The 21253-nt window shown below is 36.0% G+C and overlaps 1 protein-coding gene across 2 annotated transcripts in view; it reads left to right on the top strand.

The window, feature by feature from the left end:
- Positions 1 to 21253, top strand: part of ZCCHC4 (zinc finger CCHC-type containing 4) — a 47672-nt gene that overhangs the window by 9640 nt on the left and 16779 nt on the right. For both annotated transcript variants that reach the window (XM_069494550.1, XM_069494549.1), the window contains exons 4-6: positions 7564 to 7839; positions 8298 to 8378; positions 17979 to 18051. In XM_069494550.1, coding sequence (XP_069350651.1) covers positions 7564 to 7839; positions 8298 to 8378; positions 17979 to 18051 — 430 coding nt within the window. The remainder of the gene's footprint in view (positions 1 to 7563; positions 7840 to 8297; positions 8379 to 17978; positions 18052 to 21253) is intronic.

Below are 21253 nucleotides of genomic sequence, written 5' to 3'. Positions count from 1 at the left end.
AAAAAATAACTGCATGTGGTTCTGAGGTTTTACAAGGGACAGCCAACATTCCTGTTTTCTACCTCTGCATTTTCCCCTCCCCAGAGGCAGCTATAGTCAGCTCTTGGCTAATTCTTACAGAATTTACCTTCCTGTCTGGTGGGTGTACTTCCTCCTGTATCACATCAAAAGGCAGGTGATGTCTGCTTGTTCACTTTGTGATGGTGAGATCGATCATGTGTTCAGCTATTAACCAGCCTAAACCATCCGTTAATAAAGTTCCCTGTCAGCCTGTTGTCTAATGATTTTTAGCAGTAATTGATGATCTTTGCCTAGAGGTTGTAAAGGGTTACAGAATCTTGTCATTGTTTATGCATTCATTAGCTGTATTCTTCTATAAGAAAGAACTTTGTTTCATCAACTGTTGACTTACCTCATTACAGTTCACGTGGGAAAGACAAGATATATGTTTCATTCTTCCCCTCCTGTCTTTATAAAACAGTTTTTAGAGTAATGATTTAGTACTCTAGCAACTTCCAAAGGTGATTAATCAAGATCTTTGTTCTGTTGTCTTTAATATCACTATGGAAACATGTATTTAAAAAATTTGATGTTTTAGTCCATTGAAATCATTATTCTTTGTGACACAGCACTTTTTGAATATGCTTTAATTTTTACAGTATGATGGGCGTTGTATATATGGTGACTATATAATTTTAATTCAAATTTAGGTACTTTATTTTTTATGGACACTTTTTGAGAGTGAAAGGGGCACTAACCAGATGGAACTTCAGGATGGTGGATGTTAACTGGGATGTATGGTCACCTTAGTGATCTGTGGATTATTAGGGGAAAATTAACCTTTTTTTTTCTTATTTTCAGCTTTACCAAGGTACGATAATTTACATACAGTAAATTGCACAGATTTAAAATGTACCATCCGATGAATTTTGACATATGCATCTACCTGTGAAACCTAACCACAGTCAAGATAATGAACATGTCCATTACCTCCAAAAGTTTCCTCCTGCCCCTTTGTCCTATAGCCCTCTACCCCCAGGGTCCCCAGACAACCACTGATCTGCTTTCTGTTGCTATAGATTAGTTTGTACTTTCTAGAAGTTTTATAGAATCTTATAGTATGCTCTATTTTTGGGGGGGAGGTGCATTCATTTACTTAGCATACATATTTTTGATACTCATCCATATTGATGTTTGTCAGTTGTTCATTCCTTTATTCCCAGATAATATTCCACTGTATGGATATATCCATTCACCTGTTGTAGATATTTAGGTTTCCTCCACTTGTTGACTCTTAAGGATAAAGCTGTTATGAACATTTATGTATAAGTCTGTACAGACGCATGCTTTTGTTTCTCTTGGGTAAATACCTAGGAGTATAAGGGCTGAATCATATGGTGGGTATATGCTTAACTTTTGACAAAACTGCCAAACTTTTCCAAAGTGGCTACACCATTTTACGTTTCCACCAGCTATATATGAAGAGTCCAATTTCTCCCCGTCTTCCACATATACTTGTTATTATTTGTCTTTTTAATTATAGTTGTGAAATGATATTTCATTATGGTTTTAATTTGTATTTATGATGTTGAGCATCTTTTCATGTGCTTATTGACTATTTGTGTATTATCTTTGGAGAAATGTCCATTCATTTCCTGTGCTGTCTTTAAATTGGGATAATTGTCTTTTTATTGTTGAGTTGTGAGAGTTCCTTATATATTGTGGATACAATTCTTTTACCTGATATATAATTTGCAAATATTTTCTCCCATTCTTAGGTTGTCTTTTCACTTTTGTGATGGTGTCCTTTGCTGCATAAAAGTTTTAAATCTTTTTTTTTTTTTTTTTTTTTTTTGAGACAGAGTCTCACTCTGTTGCCCAGGCTAGAGTGAGTGCCGTGGCGTCAGCCTAGCTCACAGCAACCTCAAACTCCTGAGCTCAAGCGATCCTCCTGTCTCAGCCTCCCGAGTAGCTGGGACTACAGGCATGTGCCACCATGCCCGGCTAATTTTTTTTCTATATATATTTTTAGCTGTCCATATAATTTCTTTCTATTTTTAGTAGAGGTGGGGTCTCGCTCTTGCTCAGGCTGGTCTCGAACCCCTGAGCTCAAACGATCCGCCCACCTTGGCCTCCCAGAGTGCTAGGATTACAGGCGTGAGCCACCGCGCCCGGCCTTAAATCTTGATTAAGTCCAATTTATTTATCTTTTCTTTTGTTGCTTATGATGAGAGTATCTTTTGAAGAAAAAAGTTTAGGTTTTGAAGTCCAATTTCTTGAGTCTTTTTCTTTTAGATTTTGTGCTTGAGTCCTGTTTAAGAAATCTTTGCCAAATCCAGTCATCATTATTTTCTGCTATGTTTTCTTCTAGAAGTTTTGTGTTTTTTTTTTTTTTTTCTTTTGAGACAGAGTCTCGCTCTGTTGCCTGGGCTAGAGTGCCATGGCATCAGCCTAGCTCACAGCAACCTCAAACGCCTGGGCTCAAGCAATCCTCCTGCCTCAGCCTCCCGAGTAGCTGGGACTACAGGCATGTACCACCATGCCCAGCTAATTTTTTTCTATATATATTTTTAGCTGTCCAAATCATTTCTGTCTATTTTTAGTAGAGACGGGGCCTCGCTCTTGCTCAGGCTGGTCTCGAACTCCTGACCTCGAGCGATCCTCCTGCCTCGGCCTCCCAGAGTGCTAGGATTACAGGCGTGAGCCACCGCGCCCAGCCTCTTCTAGAAGTTTTAAAGTTTAAGTTCTTGAACTTATGTCTGTGATCCATTTGGGGTTAGTTTTTTAATATGAAGTGAGGCAAGGGTCGAGGTTCATTGCTTTGCATATGGCTTTCGAACTTTTCCAGCACCATTTGTTGAAAGTATTGTCCTTTCCCCATTGAATTGATTTGGCACCTACATTAGTTTCCTATTGCTGCTCTAACAAATTACTACAAATTAGTGGTTTAAAACAACACAGATTTATTCTTTTATAGTTCTGGAGGTCCAAATTTCAAAATCAGTCTCACTAGGTTAAAGTCAAGCTGTTGGCAGGGCTGGTTCTTTCTGAAGATTCTGAGAGGAGAATTTTCCTTGCCTCTTTTAGTGTCTAGAGGCTGCCTACATTTCTTTTTTCCACATCTCAAGAGCCTTGACTTAATCACAGCTTCGAAGTCTCTTTGGTCATATAAGATAACAACATATTCACAGGTTCCACGTTAGGATGTAGACATCTTTGGCGGGAGGTGGAAAGGGAGAGGGCATTATTCAGGCTGCAATAGTTGTTTTGGCTATTCTAGGTTCTTTTTATTTTCATATGAATTTTAGAATGAGTTTTTTAGTTTCTACAAAATGGCTAGGATTTTGATTGAGATTGTGTTGATTTTATAGATAAATTTGAGGAGAGTCGGCATCTTAGTAATACTGAGTTTTCTAATCCATGACTGTGGTTTATCTCTTCAGTTACTAAATAATCTTTAGTTTTTCTCTATGATGTTGTGTAATTTTCAGTGTTCTGGAGTTGCACATCTTTTGTCAGATTTATCCCTAAGTATTTCACATATTTTAATGCTGTTTTAAATAGTCGTGTTTTTGAATTTCAGTTTTGGGTTGTCTGTTGCTAGTCTGTAACAACAGAGTTGATTTTGTAAATTGATCTTTCACTGTGCAACCTTGATAAGCTTACTTAATAGTTGTAACAGCTTTTTTTTTTTTTTTTTTTAAGATTTTCTTAGGACTTTGTATATACCTGATCATGTGAATAAAGAAGTTTTAATGTTTCTGTTCCAATCTCTGCCTTTTATTTCTTTATCTTGTCTTATTAAACTGGCTAGAAACCCTAGTCAACGCTGAGTAGAAAGGGTAAGCATAGACATCCTTGCTTTGTCCCAATTTTAGGGGGAATACATTTAGTCTTTCATCAGTATCGTGTGGGCTATAGGATTTTCTTTGATGCCTGTTATCAGGTTGTAGAAGTTCCCTTCTATTCCCGGTTTTCTGAGCATCTTTCTCGTCAGTGGATGTTTGTTTTGTGAAGTACTTTTTTCTACATCTAATGAGATCTTTTTTTTTAGACTGTTAATATGGTAAATTGCATTGATTGAATTCAAATGTTAAAACAATCTTGTATTCCTGCGATAAATTATACTTGGTCATGATGTATTACCTTTTTCATATATTGCTGGATTTCATTTGCTAAAATTTTGTTAATAATACTTGAGTTTGTGTTCATGAGGTATATTCGTCTGTAGTTTTTTTATAATTTTTTCCCCCTGGTTTTGGTATTGGGGTAATGCTGGACTCATGAAATGAACCAGGAAGTGTTCCGGTTTCTTCAGTTTTCTGGAAGAATTTGTATAGAGTTGCTGTTGCTCCATTGTCTTCTTGCTTACATTATTTTCAGTGAGAAGCCTGATGTTAGTCTTATCTTTGTTCCTCTGTACATGTCTTTTTTCCCCTGGTTTCTTTTAAGATTTTCTCTTTGTCATTGATCTTAAATAATTATGATGTGTTTTATAGTTTTCCTTCATGTTTCTTGTGCTTGTGGTTCTTTGAGCTTCTTGGATCTTTTATGTAATTTTGTAAATTTCCATTCATTATATTTTGAATTCCCCCCTCCCCATTTTGGGGGCTTCATTTACACGTATTTAGGCCCCTCAGTGTTTCATTTTGGGTGGTTTCTAAGACTATGCCTTCAAGTTTACAAATCTTTTCTCTGCAGTTCCTGAACTGCTGTTAATCCCCTCTAGGGTATTTTGTATGTTATACAATTTAAAAAAATCTTTATAGGTTAGATTTGTATCTTTTTTATATTTTCCATGTCTTTGTTTAACAGGCTCATGTTTTTCACTACCTTTTTGAACACATGGAATATATAGTAAGTGACTTTAATGTCTCTGTCTATTAATCATATCTTCTTTCATTTCTGTGTTGGTTTGGATTGATTTATTTTTTCCTAATCATGGGTTCATGTTTTCCTATTTCTTTTCATACGTGGTAATATTTGATTAGATGCTGGCAGTGTGAATTTTACCTTATTGTATACTGGATATTTTTAATTCCTTTACACATTTTTTGAGCTTTGCTCTGGGACACAGCTAAGTTACTTGCTATAGTATGATATTCCTGAGCAGGATTTGGTAAACTGCAGCCTGTAGTGCAACTTTGGCCATGCCTATTCATTTACCTTTGGTTGATGGTTGCTTTTCTGCTATAACAGAATAATTGTGACAAAGAGACTTTATGGTCTGCCAAGCTCAAAATATTTATCTGATCTTTACAGAAGCAGTTTGGCAACCCTGGTTTTGAAGGCTTGTCTTTAAGAGTTTTAGGCAGGAAAGAGCACCCTTTGTTCCAGGGCTAGATTTTCTGCACTACTGTGGCAGTGCTCTTCTGAGTACTTTTCTTGATGCTCATGTATAGAGATGCTTTTCCATTCTGGCTTGTCAGTGGACAAATCATCTTGGACCCTGGGTATGTATTCCAGCGGTGATTCCACCTGCTGCTTTCCAGTGGTTCTTTCCCTTGCCTTGGTGGTTTCTCCATGCATGTGCTGATCAGTACTCAGCTAGAGGTTTGAGGAGAGTCACCAGCAGATTTTGGGGAGATGTCTTTCTCAGCGTACAGCTTTCTGCTCTCCCTGTACTCCGTGTATATTCTCCAGTGCTCTTCCTGTTAATTCTAGCTGCCTTCACCTCCCCAGATTCTCCACTCTGTCTCATCAGCTTCTTGAGGTCTGTTTGATTCTCCACCCCCGAGCTGCCAGCTTTCCACAGGCAGTGAACTGGCTAGTTGCACGACTCGCCTCATCTGTTCCTTTCCCTTGGGATTCACTGTTTGGGCTGCCAGCTGTCTAATATCTGAAAACTGTTGTTTCATATATTTTGTCTGTTTAAAAATTGTCTTGAGGCTGGGCGCGGTAGCTCATGCCTGTGTAATCCTAGCACTCTGGGAGGCCGAGGTGGGTGGATCGTTTGAGCTCAGGAGTTCGAGACCAGCCTGAGCAAGAGCGAGACCCTGTCTCTACTAAAAAAATAGAAGACATTAGCTGGACAACTAAAAAAATATATACAGAAAAAATTAGCTGGGCATGGTGGCGCATGCCTGTAGACCCAGCTACTCGGAAGGCTGAGGCAGGAGGATCGCTTGAGCCCAGGAGTTTGAGGTTGCTGTGAGCTGGGCTGACGCCACGTCACTCTAGCCAGGGTAACAGAGTGAGACTCTATCAAAAAAGAAAAAATTGTTTTGAGGGTCAGAATGGTAAATCCCTGTTACCCTGTTGGATGTGGAAGTCGTCAACACTTGACGTTTTGTGATGAAAGGTATAATAGTAGTAAATTCAGTGTTTGCTGCTGAAGAGTGTCTGTTGGTTCTTTTCACTTGCATTTCATTTCATAGGGGCCCTTGCCTGTACTGACATTTCTACTTTAAATTATTAAGAAGTTTCTTCTAACATCCCTCTGTCTCCTTTTTCCTTTTAGTTATAGATAAAGCTGTCAAAAGAACAGTTATCGTAGAAATAGAAACATTTAAATTACTGGCACGATAGCTTATTTCTTGCTGTTGCCATTCAGAATATCTATTTGTCACTGCCTTGGGTGCTTTGAAGTAAAACTGTGCTTAGATATAAGAAGTTTTAATACTGACTTTGATTACATGTTAAGTTCACAGTTTTTACACTGCAGTCCCCAAATTTAGTTCCATGGAAACCCTATGACTCTTCTCAAACTATAAGAATCCTTTAGTGTGCTATTTATTTAACATGCTTAGTTTTAGACATTTCTGACTCTCTAAGGTCCACAATAATCTTACTTATTTTTCTTTTGTTTTCCTACTCTGATTTCATAGCTGGTATCACATATACAAAATCAGCAGTTTTTAAGACATACTGACAAGGATTATTTTCTCTCTTCAGTAATCTCCAGTAAAATTTAAAAAGAAAAAAAAAAAGAAATGGTGGCTTTAAATCAGATATAAGGGTGACCCAAAAGAGATCAAATGGGAGGTCCAATATAGCCTTTTTTTAAGGCTTTGAATATTGTTTTGCTGTTTTGGGGGTAAGCTTATAACTGCCTCTGTCAGTAAAGCTAAGAACAGAGGAGCTTTGTAGGAACATCTTTTCTTTTAGGAGGTAATTTTTCTTGTTAAGTATGCCATAAGAACTTGAAGAATGATCTTAACTTCTCATTTTAAAATGACTGTCAACTGAGCCAGACTGTTTAACATTTCAAAGTTGGAACACATGGATTTGTCAATAAATTTAAACTTGATAGTAGTTGTCATTACTACTAAGTTGTTTGAGTAATATATTATATTCACATTTTAAATGGATATTGATCTTCATTCAGTGACTAAATTGGAGCGTCTCAATTCTTATTAAATTGCTGATTCTTTTCAACTTTGTAGATACGCAGCCAGACATAAATTGTAGCCAACATGCCACAGATTTCTCTTACCTTTCTTTTTTATGCAGTACTCTTTAGGAAATAAGAATACTTTTTGGATACTGAAAATAGCAAAAATACATTGTCTTTAAAACAATAAATTTAAAATATATTACTTTGTGTTTTATTGTGTCTTGAAGGTACTTGAAGTTTATTGAGTTGCCCTTGACTCAGAGGAAGTTTTGTCAAAGGTGTCAGCAGTTGCTATTACCAGATGAATGGGGGAGGCATCGTGAGCATCAGGTCACGGGTGATATTTCTATCACCCAGTTACGAAGGCCCAGTCAACTCCTTTATCCATTGGAAAACAAGAAGGCAAATGCCCAGTATCTGTTTGCTGATAGGAGCTGTCAGTTCTTGGTAGACCTACTTTCTACCCTTGGATTCAGAAGAGTACTGTGTGTTGGAACACCAAGGTATGTTATATGATTTTTTAAAAAAATACTCTTATCACCACTTTAGAAATTGTAAGATTTTTATCAGGTAGTTAGTTATTCACTATGTGCAGAGTACAGCGTGAAGCTTTGAATTCAAAGAAAATGTAAAGCATGGTTCCTCTTTCAAGGAGTTTGCAACCTGGATTCCAATTGAAAGAAATCTTTGTAGATTTCTTTCTGATATATGATGGGAGATTCTTTCTGATTTGACTCCTAAATTGTTTATAATTTTAGACTTCTCTGTTTCAGATAAAGTCTGCTCTTTAACAAATATTTTCAAAACTGAAAACTTGGTTATACCTGCCAAATTTTCCTCAGTGTTTCATCAAAATAATCAGAAATATCAGAAGAACATTGATGGGTTTTGTTGTGTGTTTTGCTTATTGCCTATGACCTTTGTAATTTCTTACTAAATTTGCTTTCACTAATTGCTTTAGGTTGCATGAGCTGATCATGTTGACAGCGTCAGGTGACAAGAAGTCTAACATTAAAAGCCTTTTACTGGATATTGATTTTCGGTAGGTTTACAAAATATAGTATTTATTCCCTTTTATTGTCTCCTGTTTCTTTTTAATGTTTTTCTCTTTTTAATTGTTGTAATCTGTTACAACTCTTTAACATTTAGAAGTAGTAATTGGTTATGAGGCACCTATTTAGTCCTATAAGCTCAGCATGTAATCTTGTGTATTTCAAACAGGGAGGCAGTTGATTTCTCCTTTTGCTAGCATGCTTCCTGGATTTTCTCCATGAATGTGTCTAATTGTCTTTGGCTAAAGCTTAGAGATGAATTCCTATTGAGTGAAGTTTCTTCACATTTATTATGTTCAAAGATGATTCTGAACTGCCTCATACTTAATCAGATTTCCAGGATTTTGTTTCCTCATCAGATCTTTGAAGTGTGATAAGACATTTCTTTTAATATATTTTACCAGATGATGTGCATATTGTCTTTCACTGCACGTAGCCTCAAGTGAAGGGATTGTTAACTAGGGAAGAGACAGGTCCCAAGGCAGAGCATTAGCCAACAGACAGGCTATGTGGGAGAGGGTCAGAATTAAATAGCATCTGATGTGTTGGTACAAACAGGATAAGACTGAGTGAGGAACATACCTTGAATCTCCCCTCTGGTGGTAGTTTAGGATTTATAATGGGATGGCAAATATGTCCATTCACTGTCTCTATAATTCTGTAGATCTGAAGTGTTCTTTCCAGTTTCTATGACTGAATTCCAGGAGTTCAACGTGAATTTATAAGACACTGTCTCTGTTATTAGCATCTTTTCCATGTTCTTAACTGTATTAAAGGAATCAGGTTTTGTGTTTCTTTTTATTTAGAGCTGACAGAGTCTATTTGGCCAATATTCTAGTATTTCTTGGAGACAGTCTATGGAATTAAATATGCTTTCTCTCCCTAAAAATAAGGCAGACAGATTTTTAAAGTGTAAAATGTCACATTAAAAAGTATAGCTTTTATATGATTTATTTTTCTTTAGATTTCCAAGTCTACTTTATGTTGTCTGATACAAGCAACTGCATTAGTCAGAAAGGACCTTCACTTTCTCATTCCTTATTAACAGGACTAGCCTGTTAACCACTCAACCCTTGTTAACAGAACTGGCACAGTTTACTAACATCTGCTTGGCATGAGTGATCCTGGCCAAAATGATTATACAGACTTCTTAAAGATAAACTTAGTTTATTTTTGTAATTGAGATATAATTCACATAATATTAAACTGTATATTTCTGTGATTTTGGGTGTATATTCATTATATTGTGCAATCATCACCGCTATGTACTTCTAGAACATTTCCATCACGCTGAAAAGAAACTCCACATTCATTTCCCCTGACAAACACTTTCTGTCTCTGTGGATTTGCATATTCTGGACATATTATATAAATGGAATCATGCAGTATGTGACCTTTGTGTCTGGCTTCTTTCAGCATCATGTCTTCATCCATGTTGTTGCATGCAATGCTACTTCATTCCTCTTATGGCTGTATAATATTCCATTATATGGATAAGCATTGATATATCAAGTTCTTTTCTTAAATTCTGTGTTCCTTTTCTAAAGTATTATTAAATTATTATGAATACATTATTTTAAAGGTAGATGTTTAACTTTTGGGTTCTGATAATGCCAACATTAATAATAGCTTATTAATAATGTGTTATTAATTATTCCTTATTCATAATGAATAATAATATTCATTGAGTTCGTGTCACATGTCAGGCCCTGCTCTGAATCATTCCTCACAATAGCCCTAGTTGCCCTGTAAGATAGATGCCATTATCATCCTCATTTTCCATATGAAAAAACCGAGCTGTAAAGAGCTTAAATAACTGGACCAAAGTCACAGTTTATAAGTGGCCAAGCCAGAATGCAAACCCAGGCATTCTGGCTCCAAAAATTAAATTATCCTTTGGAAAGAACTTTGCTTTTGAACTTGTGTATAAGCCTTTCTTATATAGTCCGTTTCTCTCTTGTGATCCTTCTATCTCTCCATTTCTCCCTCTATTCCCTTTTGTTCCACAAAGATTTTCAAATGAATCGATAACTGGTTTCTAGGTTATTTGTATATTTAGAATAAGGCATTCAAATTAGGAATCTTTTGCTGGAGTCTCGGAAATCCATTCATGTAAAAGAATTTATTGGTTCACGTTACTGGAGTCTAGGATATAGTAGGCTTTAGTCCAGTTGAGATCAAGGAGCTCACACAATGTTGTAAGGGCTCCATCTTTCTTCATCTCTCATTCTGTCTTTCTTTGTATATTAGCTTTGTTCTAGGACAGTTTCCTTCACATTGCCAGGGCCTTTGGTGGCAGCAGATTTAAACTTAACACATAGTCTCAGCTTAACTGCCCAGTGGAAAGTGGTAGTCTTTCCTGAGAGCTTCAACAGCAAAACTCCAGAGAGTGCTCTGATTAGCTTGGCTGGGGTCACATGCTTATCACAGAACTATCACTGTGGCCTGACAGATTGGGTGCTCTGGCCAGCCCCCGATCAACCACGTCAAGTGGGTTTTCCCCAGGAAATAGGTACTTGACTTAAAGAATGGGGATATAAGTGGTTGAGAGATAAAAAATTAGATGTCTATAACTGAATTATTCAAGACAAAATATACAGTTGTCAACAGCACTCAAATTCCTACTTTTGGCATTTTTACTTCAGTGAAAACTATACAGTGTTATCTTTCCAATAGTACTTTGAATTTATATTAAAAGTTATATAAAGATTTTGATTTCATTAAAGACAAGCTTTTTTTCAAGCTAGTTGTGATGGAGTGATTTATTCAGAAAGAAACTAGGAAAAAAATCATTGTGTGTCATCTCAAAGAACTTGTTCAAATTGCAAGGATCCCTGGTTTACTTTTTTTTTTTTTTTTTTAAAGGAAAAGTGATCTTGGCTGGGCGCAGTGGCTCACGCCTGTAATCCTAGCACTCTGGGAGGCCAAGGCGGAAGGATTGCTTGAGGTCAGGAGTTCAAGACCAGCCTGAGCAAGAGTGATACCCCGTCTCTACTAAAAAACAGAAAGAAATTAACCAGACAACTAAAAATATGTAGAAAAAATTAGCCAGGCATGGTGGCACATGCCTGTAGTCCCAGCTACTCGGGAGGCTGAGGCAGTAGGATCGCTTGAGCCCAGGAGTTTGAGGTTGCTGTGAGCTAGGCTGACACCAAGGCACTCTAGCCCAGGCAACAGAGTGAGACTCTGTCTCAAAAAAAAAAAAAAGGAAAAGTGATCTTTAATTTTGCCATCCAAAACATGGATTTGACTTTTTAAAACCTTTTTATGATATAAACATTTTCAAAAGTAGATATAATATGTAGTCTTTTTTTCCTACTTGCTATATATAATTTCAGGCATTTTTTTTAAGTTGAGATATATTTTACATACATATAACAGCATTTTTAGTATATTCACAAGGTTGTGCAACCATCATCACTGTCTAATTCCAGAATATTTTCCTCACCTCCGAAAGAAACACTCTCCCAATGAGCAGTTGCTTCCCATTTTCTCTACCTCCAGCCTTTGGCAACCACAAATCTACTTTCTGTCTTTATGGAGGTACCTATTCTGTATGTTTTATGTAAGTGAAATCGTATGTGGCTTTTTGTGTCTGACTTCTTTCACTTAGCATAATGTTTTCAGGGTTCATCCATGTTTTAGCATGTATTAGTCCTTTATTCCGTTTTATGGCTGAATAATTTTGTTTCTTGATTTGTCACTCATTTATTGCTTCTACTTTTTGGCTATTATGAATAATGCTGTTATGACCATTTGTGTATAAATTTCATGTGAACATAGGTTTTCAGCTTTCTTGGATATTATATTAGTTTGCTAGGGCTGCCATAACAAAATACCACAGACTGGGTGGCTTAAACAACAGAAATTTATTCCCTCACAGTTTCGGAGGCTGGAAGTCCAAGATCAAGGTTTCAGCAGGTTTGGTTTGTCCTGAGGCCTTTCTCCTTGGCTTTCAGACGGGCACCTCTCTGTCTGCTCACATGGTTTTCTCTGTGTGTGTGTGTGCATCCCTGGTGCCTCTTTCCATGTCTACATTCCCTTTTGTAAGGACACCAGTTAGATTGGATTAAGGCCCACACTAATGGCCTCATTTTAACTTAATCACCACTTTAAAGATCCTGTTTCCAAATAGTCACATTCTGAGGTACTAATGGTTAGGGCTTCAACATAAGGATTTTGGGGGGACACAGTTCAGCCCATGACAAGTATACCTAGAAGTAGAATTGCTGGGTTATATGGTAACCCTATGTTTAACTTCTTGAGGAACTGCCAAACTATTTTCCAAGGTGGCCATACTGTATTATATTCCCACCAGGAGTATATGAGGGTTCCAGTTTTTCCACATCCTTGCCAATATTTATTATTATCCGTCTTTTTGAAGTGTTTTATTGTGGTTTTGCTTTGCATTCCACTGATGGCTAATGATGTTAGCATCTTTTTATGTGGTTATGGGCCATTTGTTTGTCTTTTAGCATAATGTTTTCAAGATTCATCCATGTGTTAGCATGTATCAGTCCTTCATTCCATTTTATGGCTGAACAATTTTGTTTCTCTGTTCTTCATTCATTCATTGCTTTTACTTTTCAGCTATTATGAATAATGCTGCTATGAACATTTGTGTATAAATTTCTTGTCAACATGGGTTTTCAGCTCTCTTGGGTATTATATTAGTTTACTAGGGCTGCCATAACAAAATACCACATTTGGAAAAATGTCTATTCAAACCTTTACCCATTTTTTTAATTGGTTATTTTGTATTTTTATTCTTGAGTTGAGAGAGTTCTTAATATACTCTGGATACTAGACTCTTATTAGATATATGATTTGTAAATATTTTCTCCCATTCTATGGGTTTTCACTTTTGATGAAGTCCAGTTTTTCTCTTTTTTCCTTAGTTGCTTGTGTTTTAGGTGTCATATCTTAAAAAAACTCTTGCCTAATCCAAGGTCACGGGTACCTGTTTTTGTCTAAGAGTTTTATAATTTTTGCTCTTTCATTTAGGTCTTTGATCTATTTTGAACTAATTTTTTTATATTGTATGAGGTGGGGGTCCAATTTCATTTGCATATGGATGACCAGTTGCCCCAGCACCGTTTATTGAAAAGACTGTTCTTTCCCATTGAATTGTCTTGGTACTCTATTGAAAACCAAATCATAAATGTGTGGATTTATTTCTGGACTCCAAATTCTATTGTGTTGATCTTTGTCCTTATCCCAATCTCAAACAGTCTTGATTACTGTTGCTTTATAGTAAATTTTGAAATCAGGAAGTGAGAGTCTTCCTATTTTGTTCTTCTTTACAAGATTGTTTTGGCTATTCTGGGTATCTTGCATTTCCATACGAATGTTAGCATCAGCTTGTCAGTTTCTATAAAAAAGCCAGCTGGGATTTTTATAGGGATTGCACTGAATTTGTAGATCAATTTGAGGAGTATTGCCATGTTAATATTAAGTTTTTCATTCCATGAACATGAGATGTCTTTTCATTTATTTAGGATTTCTTTAATTTCTTTAAACAATAATCATGTAGTTTTCAGTATATAAGTCTTGTACTACTTTTGTTAAATTTATTTCTAAAATGTTGTATTCTTTTTGGTGCCACTACAAATGAAATTGTTTCCTTAATTTCATCTTATAGTGTTTATTGCTAGAGCCTTGATTTACTTTTTTAAAATATTGTGCAAAACTACAATTGACCCTTGAACAACGTGGGTTTGGACTGTGAGGGTCCACTTATAAGCGGATTTTCTTCCGTCTCTGCCACCCCTGAGACAGCAAGACCAACCCCTCCTCTTCCTCATCTTCCTCTGCCTACTCAATGTGAAGATAATGAATATGAAGACCTTTATGGTGATCCACTTTAATGAAAAGTAAATACATTTTCTCTTCTGTATAATTTTCTCAATAACATTTTCTTTTCTCTAGCTAACTTTATTGTAAGAATACAGTATATAATACATATAACATACAAAGTATGTGTTAATCGACTGTTCATGGCTTCCAGTCATCAGTAGGTTATTAGTAGTTAAGTTTTTAGAGAGTCAAAAATTATACTTGGATTTTTTACTGTGTGTGTAGGGTGTCGGTGACCCTCACTCCTGTGTTGTTCAAGGGTCCACTGTACATATAACATTTACTATCTTAGCCATTTTTAAGTATACAGTTCAGAGATGTTAAGTACATTCACACTGTTTGTAACTAATCTCCAGAACTCTTCACCTTGCTGGATTTACTGTTTTTTTGTTTTGTTTTGTTTTGTTTTGTTTTTTTTAAGACAGAGTCTCACTCTGTTGCCTGGGCTAGAGTGAGTGCCGTGGCGTCAGCCTAGCTCACAGCAACCTCAAACTCTTGGGCTTAAGCGATCCTACTGCCTCAGCCTCCCGAGTAGCTGGGACTACAGGCATGCGCCACCATGCCCGGCTAATTTTTTCTATATATATATTTAGTTGGCCAGATAATTTCTTTCTATTTTTAGTAGAGATGGGGTCTCGCTCTTGCTCAGGCTGGTCTCGAATTCCTGACCTCGAGCGATCCACCTGCCTCGGCCTCCCAGAGTGCTAGGATTACAGGCGTGAGCCACTGTGCCCGGCCTGGATTTACTTTTAATTTGAAAGATTTATATGACCTTTTAACTGTCTTGCCTATAATGCCATCCCTTTCGGTTTTTCCTTTTTTGCACTTAAAATTGAAATCTCCTGGTAGGGGGCAGGGGATGTGGATATTTTATGACTTATAGAATATATTGATACTTGTTTTCTTTTCATGTCTGTAAACTTCTGTATGTGCATTGCAAATAAAAACTGATGGTGTTCTCTTGGAGATGTCTTAGCTTAGTTTCTTTGATAATGTGATCTGTTGCTGAGTCAGTTCTGTCTAAGGTTAAGGTTAGATGTTAAGAGAGAACTGGTTTATTGAAACACATTAGTAGCCAGAATGAGCTCAGGCTGTTGCCTGTATTTACAGTATGATGGAAGGTGTGGTTGGTTCAGATTTTTCTCAAAGACCACAATTACATCAGGAAAAAAATTCGTGTGTGGTGTAGAGTGGTAGTGAATAGTTACTTTTGGCACTTTGACTTTGGTTTCATGTTGCTTTCCAAAAGGTCTATCCAAGGCTGCAGAACTGCCTCAAACTCCAGTGTTCTATGTAGATGTGCTATAAATATCCTTTTTAGGGGGCATAAGATGAAGTTAACATTTGCTAAGATAGATTTCTATATGCTCTAATTTTAGCAGGAAAGATGTGAAACTCTATTTGGCAAACTATTATCCAAATAAAGTTATGTCAAAAAAATGAATTTCTTAGGTTCATTTCATGAACTAATTTTATTCAGTTCTTGATTACATTTCCTGTGTGTAGAGCATGTTTCACACTTGGTAACTGACTCTCATTTAAAGAGAATGAATGGCCAAATTAAATGAATGTCCTTTTGAGCAGTTTTCAAGTGCATGCATTTCTGATTGGTTTTGTTTGCCTTATTCAATGGAGAGAATAATTCTTTGTGGCCAATTTCATTTTAAGAGGGCAACATTGAGTGGCTTCTCATAATTTAAAATATGAATAATTATGCTCCCTTGTTTATGTTTGATGGAAACTTAGAACTGAAATCTTGGCTTTTTTCTCTCTCTGTCTCTGCACACTGCTGCCCAGAATGTGTTGGACAGGTATGCTGTGCTGAACTTTATGTAAATCAAATTTTCTTTTTTAATTTTTAAAAATGACTATTGTGTCTTTGTGAAGCAATGAAAAAAATGAGGATTAAATTTAAAGGGGATTATATTTTCCTTTGCTCATACTCATAAAGCAGTGCAAGAGAGAAGAAAACCCTCAAGTGATAGTTGACCCAGGGCTGTACTGGTATTGATATACTTTTTTTTAAATCGGTTATTCGAAATTTAGTTAAATAGGAGGATATTTGCTTAATGGTAGTTGACATTGCCTCATAGTTTTTGGAATGTTTTAATATTTTTCAGTTATCTAAGCCTTTTGTTTATTTCTTCAGTATAAATTTATGTTTTATGAAATCAGATGTGCTGACAGTGTTTTAAAGGATGTTGTACTGGGAGTGGTGAGCAGCGATTTGTTCTTCCATCTCTTCAGAACAAGAAGAAATAGGTTTAGATTATATTTCAGTGAACATTAATGTAATTCCCTAATAGTAGGGGCATTAAGACAGAAATCTTTATAGCTTTATTTATTTAAAATAACGATACTTAACATTTTAGTATATGCTATACAGGTGGTATTGTATTAAGCATTTTATGTACATTATCTCATTCTTATCAAGTCCTATGAGGTAGAAGCTATTATTTTTACCATTTTGTAGATGTAGAAACTGAGGCTTAGAAGGGTTAGGTAACTTACTAAGGTTGTACAGCTAATAAGAGATTCATTATTGAAACCTTGAGCCTGTGCACTTAACCACAGTGTAATAGGAAGAGGATAAACATGTGCTGCCTGTTACATTTTTTTTTTTAATTAAAAAAACAATACAGTGTTTCACTATGTTGCCCAGGTTGATCTCGAACTCCCTGGCTTAAGTGATCCTCCTGCTTCAGCCTCCTAAGTATCTGGGACCACAGTTGTGTGCCACCGTGCCTGGCTGTCTATTGTATTAAACATTCACCATGGTTGATCAATCAGTTGTAGATAGTAACAGACAACTGAGAGTAGAAGTTCAAGCAAAGAAGTGCCACTGTCATGATTTGGTTCGAGAAGTCATATAAGTAAGGATGTGTCTCTGATTTTTTTTCAGTCTTTCTGCTAGGTTTTGAATTTCTAAGAAGGATGATGTGGTTCATATGTGAATTATTTATGATAAAATAGTCAAGGTACAAAATCCTATTGAGATAACAAAGATATAATGTATATTATATGAAAAACTCAGAAATCAGCAAGAAATACATTAAAACCCTTATACATAAATGGGAAAAATGAACAGATAGTATAAATACAATTAAGGGATATAGAAAACTAAGTCTTGTAAGTAATCAAATGCAAATTTAAATCATAATGTGGTATGAGTTTTGCCTGGTAAATTAGGAAAAACTTCTAAAATGTTAAAACCCAAAGCTGGTACTCTCATTCATTGCTGATGGCATTTTAAAGTTGTATGCTAGAAGAATAAAATAATTCAATCAGTAAATAAATGTTGCTCTTTCCTGGCACTAATTCAGTAAATGTGAAATGCACATACTTCTTTTTCTTTTATATTGAGAAGCATGTTTTACTAAACTTATCTGCATTAGGCAAGAAAAACTTTGATTAAATACTTTTTGTTAACTACAGATGAAAATGATTAATAGCTGTTGAGCAGAAATGTTGATTTAGTACTTTTCTTAAAATTATTAACCATGAAAGATGTATTTTAATTGCCAACACATCACAAACTTAAATTGTATAATAATCTATCAGTAACCTGATTGTTTATGTGTAATATTCTGGTCCATAGGAACATGCGTGTTTTATATATGAGTATTCTGTAATTTTGCTACTGGTTTATTAAACTTGGGAAAATAATTTGTTATTTTTTATTTACTTTATAGCTATGACTGAGCAAGTAATGCCCATAATATATTATTTTGCAGGTATTCACAGTTTTATATGGAGGATAGTTTTTGCCATTATAACATGTTTAACCATCATTTCTTTGATGGAAAGGTAAGAATTATGACTGTTATCTCTTTCTTCTCTTATTGTGGAATAACAAATTCCAGAGTACCCTCTTTGTTATTTTTCTAAATTCCTTCAAGATCAAATTGTGGCTCTTCTGCCATGTATTGGTATTTATTTTTGTTCATTCACTGAGTGTTTATTGAGCATCTAGAAGTGATTTTGTTACTCCCTTTTTATGACTTTTCATTGCTTTTTGGATGAAGACCTACATTCTTACGAAGGCCCAGGGGGTTGTCCCCCGCTTTAGTATTTGTGTGCCGGGCACAGGGCTTTGCTCTTCAACTAGTCAGGTTCTTTCCACCATAGGAAGGCCCAGTCTGTTCCTGCTGGCCTCTGTTCTCTCTTTGCCTTGATATTTTCCATTCATCTTTCAGAACTTTGTTCCAAATCACTTCTTCCAGCCTCCCCTGATCTCCCCATCCCCAACAAGGTCAAGTGCTCCTTTGTAGACTTACTGCACTGTAATTAAATGCATGTGTCAGGGCAGGGGGTGTATGGGAAATCTCTATACCTTCCTCTCACTTTTGCTGTGAACCTAACACCCATAAAAAAAACAAAACAAAACAAAAAAAAAACTCTTTAAAACAAAGGGGGCAGTGGCTTAAAAAAAAGCTTCTTTCAATATGTTAATTATGTCACTGAGAATAAACAATATAGCAGAGCTGATACTTCTCCCAGTATGAGCTCTTTGTCATTCCTATTACAAAATAAAATCTATAACCAGCCAAGTAATGATACCTGACAGGAGGTTGGCCAAAAATGTTTTGAAATTATTGAGAAGACAACCCATAGATATATGCATATATGTAAATTTTTTAAAAATTGTGAACCCAGCCTAACTATATATTGTGTTTTGAGATATTAGTTAATGATAGAATAAAAACCAAGCAAGACTAGAAATGTCAGCATTGAGGAAATGAAAGGGGGGTTGAAAAATGAGTTCCCTGATTTAATAAGTATAGCACTTCTTCCATTTGAATTAATTTAGCATTGGGATATATGTTTTTCAGCCATGATAGCCATTAAAACCAAGTACTGAAATAAATAGTTAGAATTAGATGTATTTCACTGTTTCCCAAAAGGTTTATGTGGTTGGTAATCACTAGGATTTGAGAACCGATTAGATGAACATGAAGGAGAGCAGGGACTTGACTTGCCAGTGAACGATGAGGGTCTTCTCAGGCAGGACAGTGGCAGTGGGGAAAGAGAGAAAAGAACTGGATTCTGTAGGCATTTCACAGACTGTGTGAAGTGTACTGGGGAGAAGTCAAAGCTGACTTAGTGGTCTGGCCTGGGTTTGTATTTTATTCTTCAAAACAGGGTAGTGAAGTTGGAAAGTGATGAGTTTGTGGGGCTGGCGGGATACTGACATGGGGGTGTCCAGTATGGTTCTTGAAACTGTGGGGCCCTTCCCAAGTCATAGAAAAGAAAAAATAGAAAAAAAAAAAAAAACGAAGAAGAAAAAAAAGAAACCGTGGGGCCTTGACCTCAGAGTAGATGAGGAATAGTGGGTTAGGGTTTTTTGTTGTTATTGTTTATTTGTACTTAATACCATACCATGATTTTGCTTTTTAATTTTGAATAATAAAGACAAAATAAGGGTTAAATTACATTTAAATGCATATTGGTTGGCTAGCAATTTCATTTATTTTTTTAAAGTAACACATAATTAGGCTTTTTCTAGGACATTCTGTGTAACTTACTATTGAAAGTTTGTAGGGAATTACCTTATAAGTTTCTAAAATAATGGTTGGAATAAGCTGCCAAGCTTGAAGGCTACTTTATCTTTCCCTGAAGAAAACAGCCGTCCAGCTAAGGTTTTCCTTACTCTATATTTTAGCAGCAGCCTCTAAATAGCAGCTATAGAGATTGATCTGCAGAAACCCATTGTTTTAATGATTTTATTATCTGCCGTTTTTCTACCTACTCCTGGAGTCAAGTTTCTCAGTAGAGATTTACCAACCACGAATCAATCACTAAGTATTTAAGTGTCTGCTCGATGCCTGGGAGGCTGTACAGGGTACTTAGGACGATAGAAGACTCTGCTGCTGCACCTCAGCAACTTGCAGTCCACTACATTAAAAAGCAAGAGTTCCCCACACAGGATTTTCTCACTGCAAATCATATAGTCTTTAAGGTATTAAAAAAATATCATATGCCTTAATGGTAAAAAGCGTTAAAGTATATGTAGAGGATAGCTAATTAAAATGCCACACATTATTTTTGTGATAACTGAGATGAAGGAAAGGCTCAAGTTACTGTCCACATTGGTGGGGTAACAAGCACCTGTTTCCCATAGGTGGTCAACATAAGGACCCTCAGCAACTCATGACGGGCCATGATGCTATTGATTCTTACCTGGAAAAAAAATATTCTTTAATTTTTTTTTTTTTAAATCGGGAGTTTGGGGATCATTTACTTGTGTATTTTCTTTTTATACTTTTTTAACTCTAAGGAATTTGAAGGTTTTCAATGTCATCATCTGTGCTTTAAGTCCTTGTTCATGTAAGCAGGTTAAGGAAGTGCCAGGTAGCACTTGAAAAATGATTAACCTTCTTGACATACCATCGTCGGCTGTAGGAGTTTCAGTAGGAAGTTAATAAAGACTCTCCTAGGGAAAAAGGATTGTGGTGTTTTTCCTCTCATCAGTTGGGTCTTCTAAATTGATTTAGTAGTATAACAAAATGTATTTGATTATAAAGTACATATAGGCTTATTAAAGTTTAAAATGCCTTGAAACTTTAAAATCTTGTGCCATTGTGTATATTTGTGCTGACTTACTTTTATAGATGAGTGCAGTTGGCCTTCTGCATCTGTGGGTTTCACATCTGTGGACTCAGCTGTGGATCAAAAATATTTAAAGAAAAAAATGTATGGTGGCATCTGTACTGAACATGTACAGACTTTTTTTCTTGTCATTCTCTAAACAATATAGCATTTACATTGTGTTAGGTGTTATGAGTCATCTAGAGATGATTTAAACTATACAGGAGGTTTTGTGTAGGTTATACACAAACATTATGACCTTGTATGTCAGGGACTTAAGCATTTTGGTGTATGTGGGAGGTTCTAGAACCATCCCCCATGGATATCGAGAGAAGACTGGACTTGAAAACTACTTCCAAGTCAGTAGACTGGAGATACTGTTGTAGGTGTATCTCTTAATAACTGCACCCAAAGCAAAAAA

The sequence above is a fragment of the Eulemur rufifrons genome, chromosome 19 (assembly GCF_041146395.1).
Source record: "Eulemur rufifrons isolate Redbay chromosome 19, OSU_ERuf_1, whole genome shotgun sequence".
NCBI lineage: Eukaryota > Metazoa > Chordata > Mammalia > Primates > Lemuridae > Eulemur > Eulemur rufifrons.
Note: the sequence above shows the minus strand (reverse complement) of the source record. Positions and strands in the feature narration are given on the sequence as shown.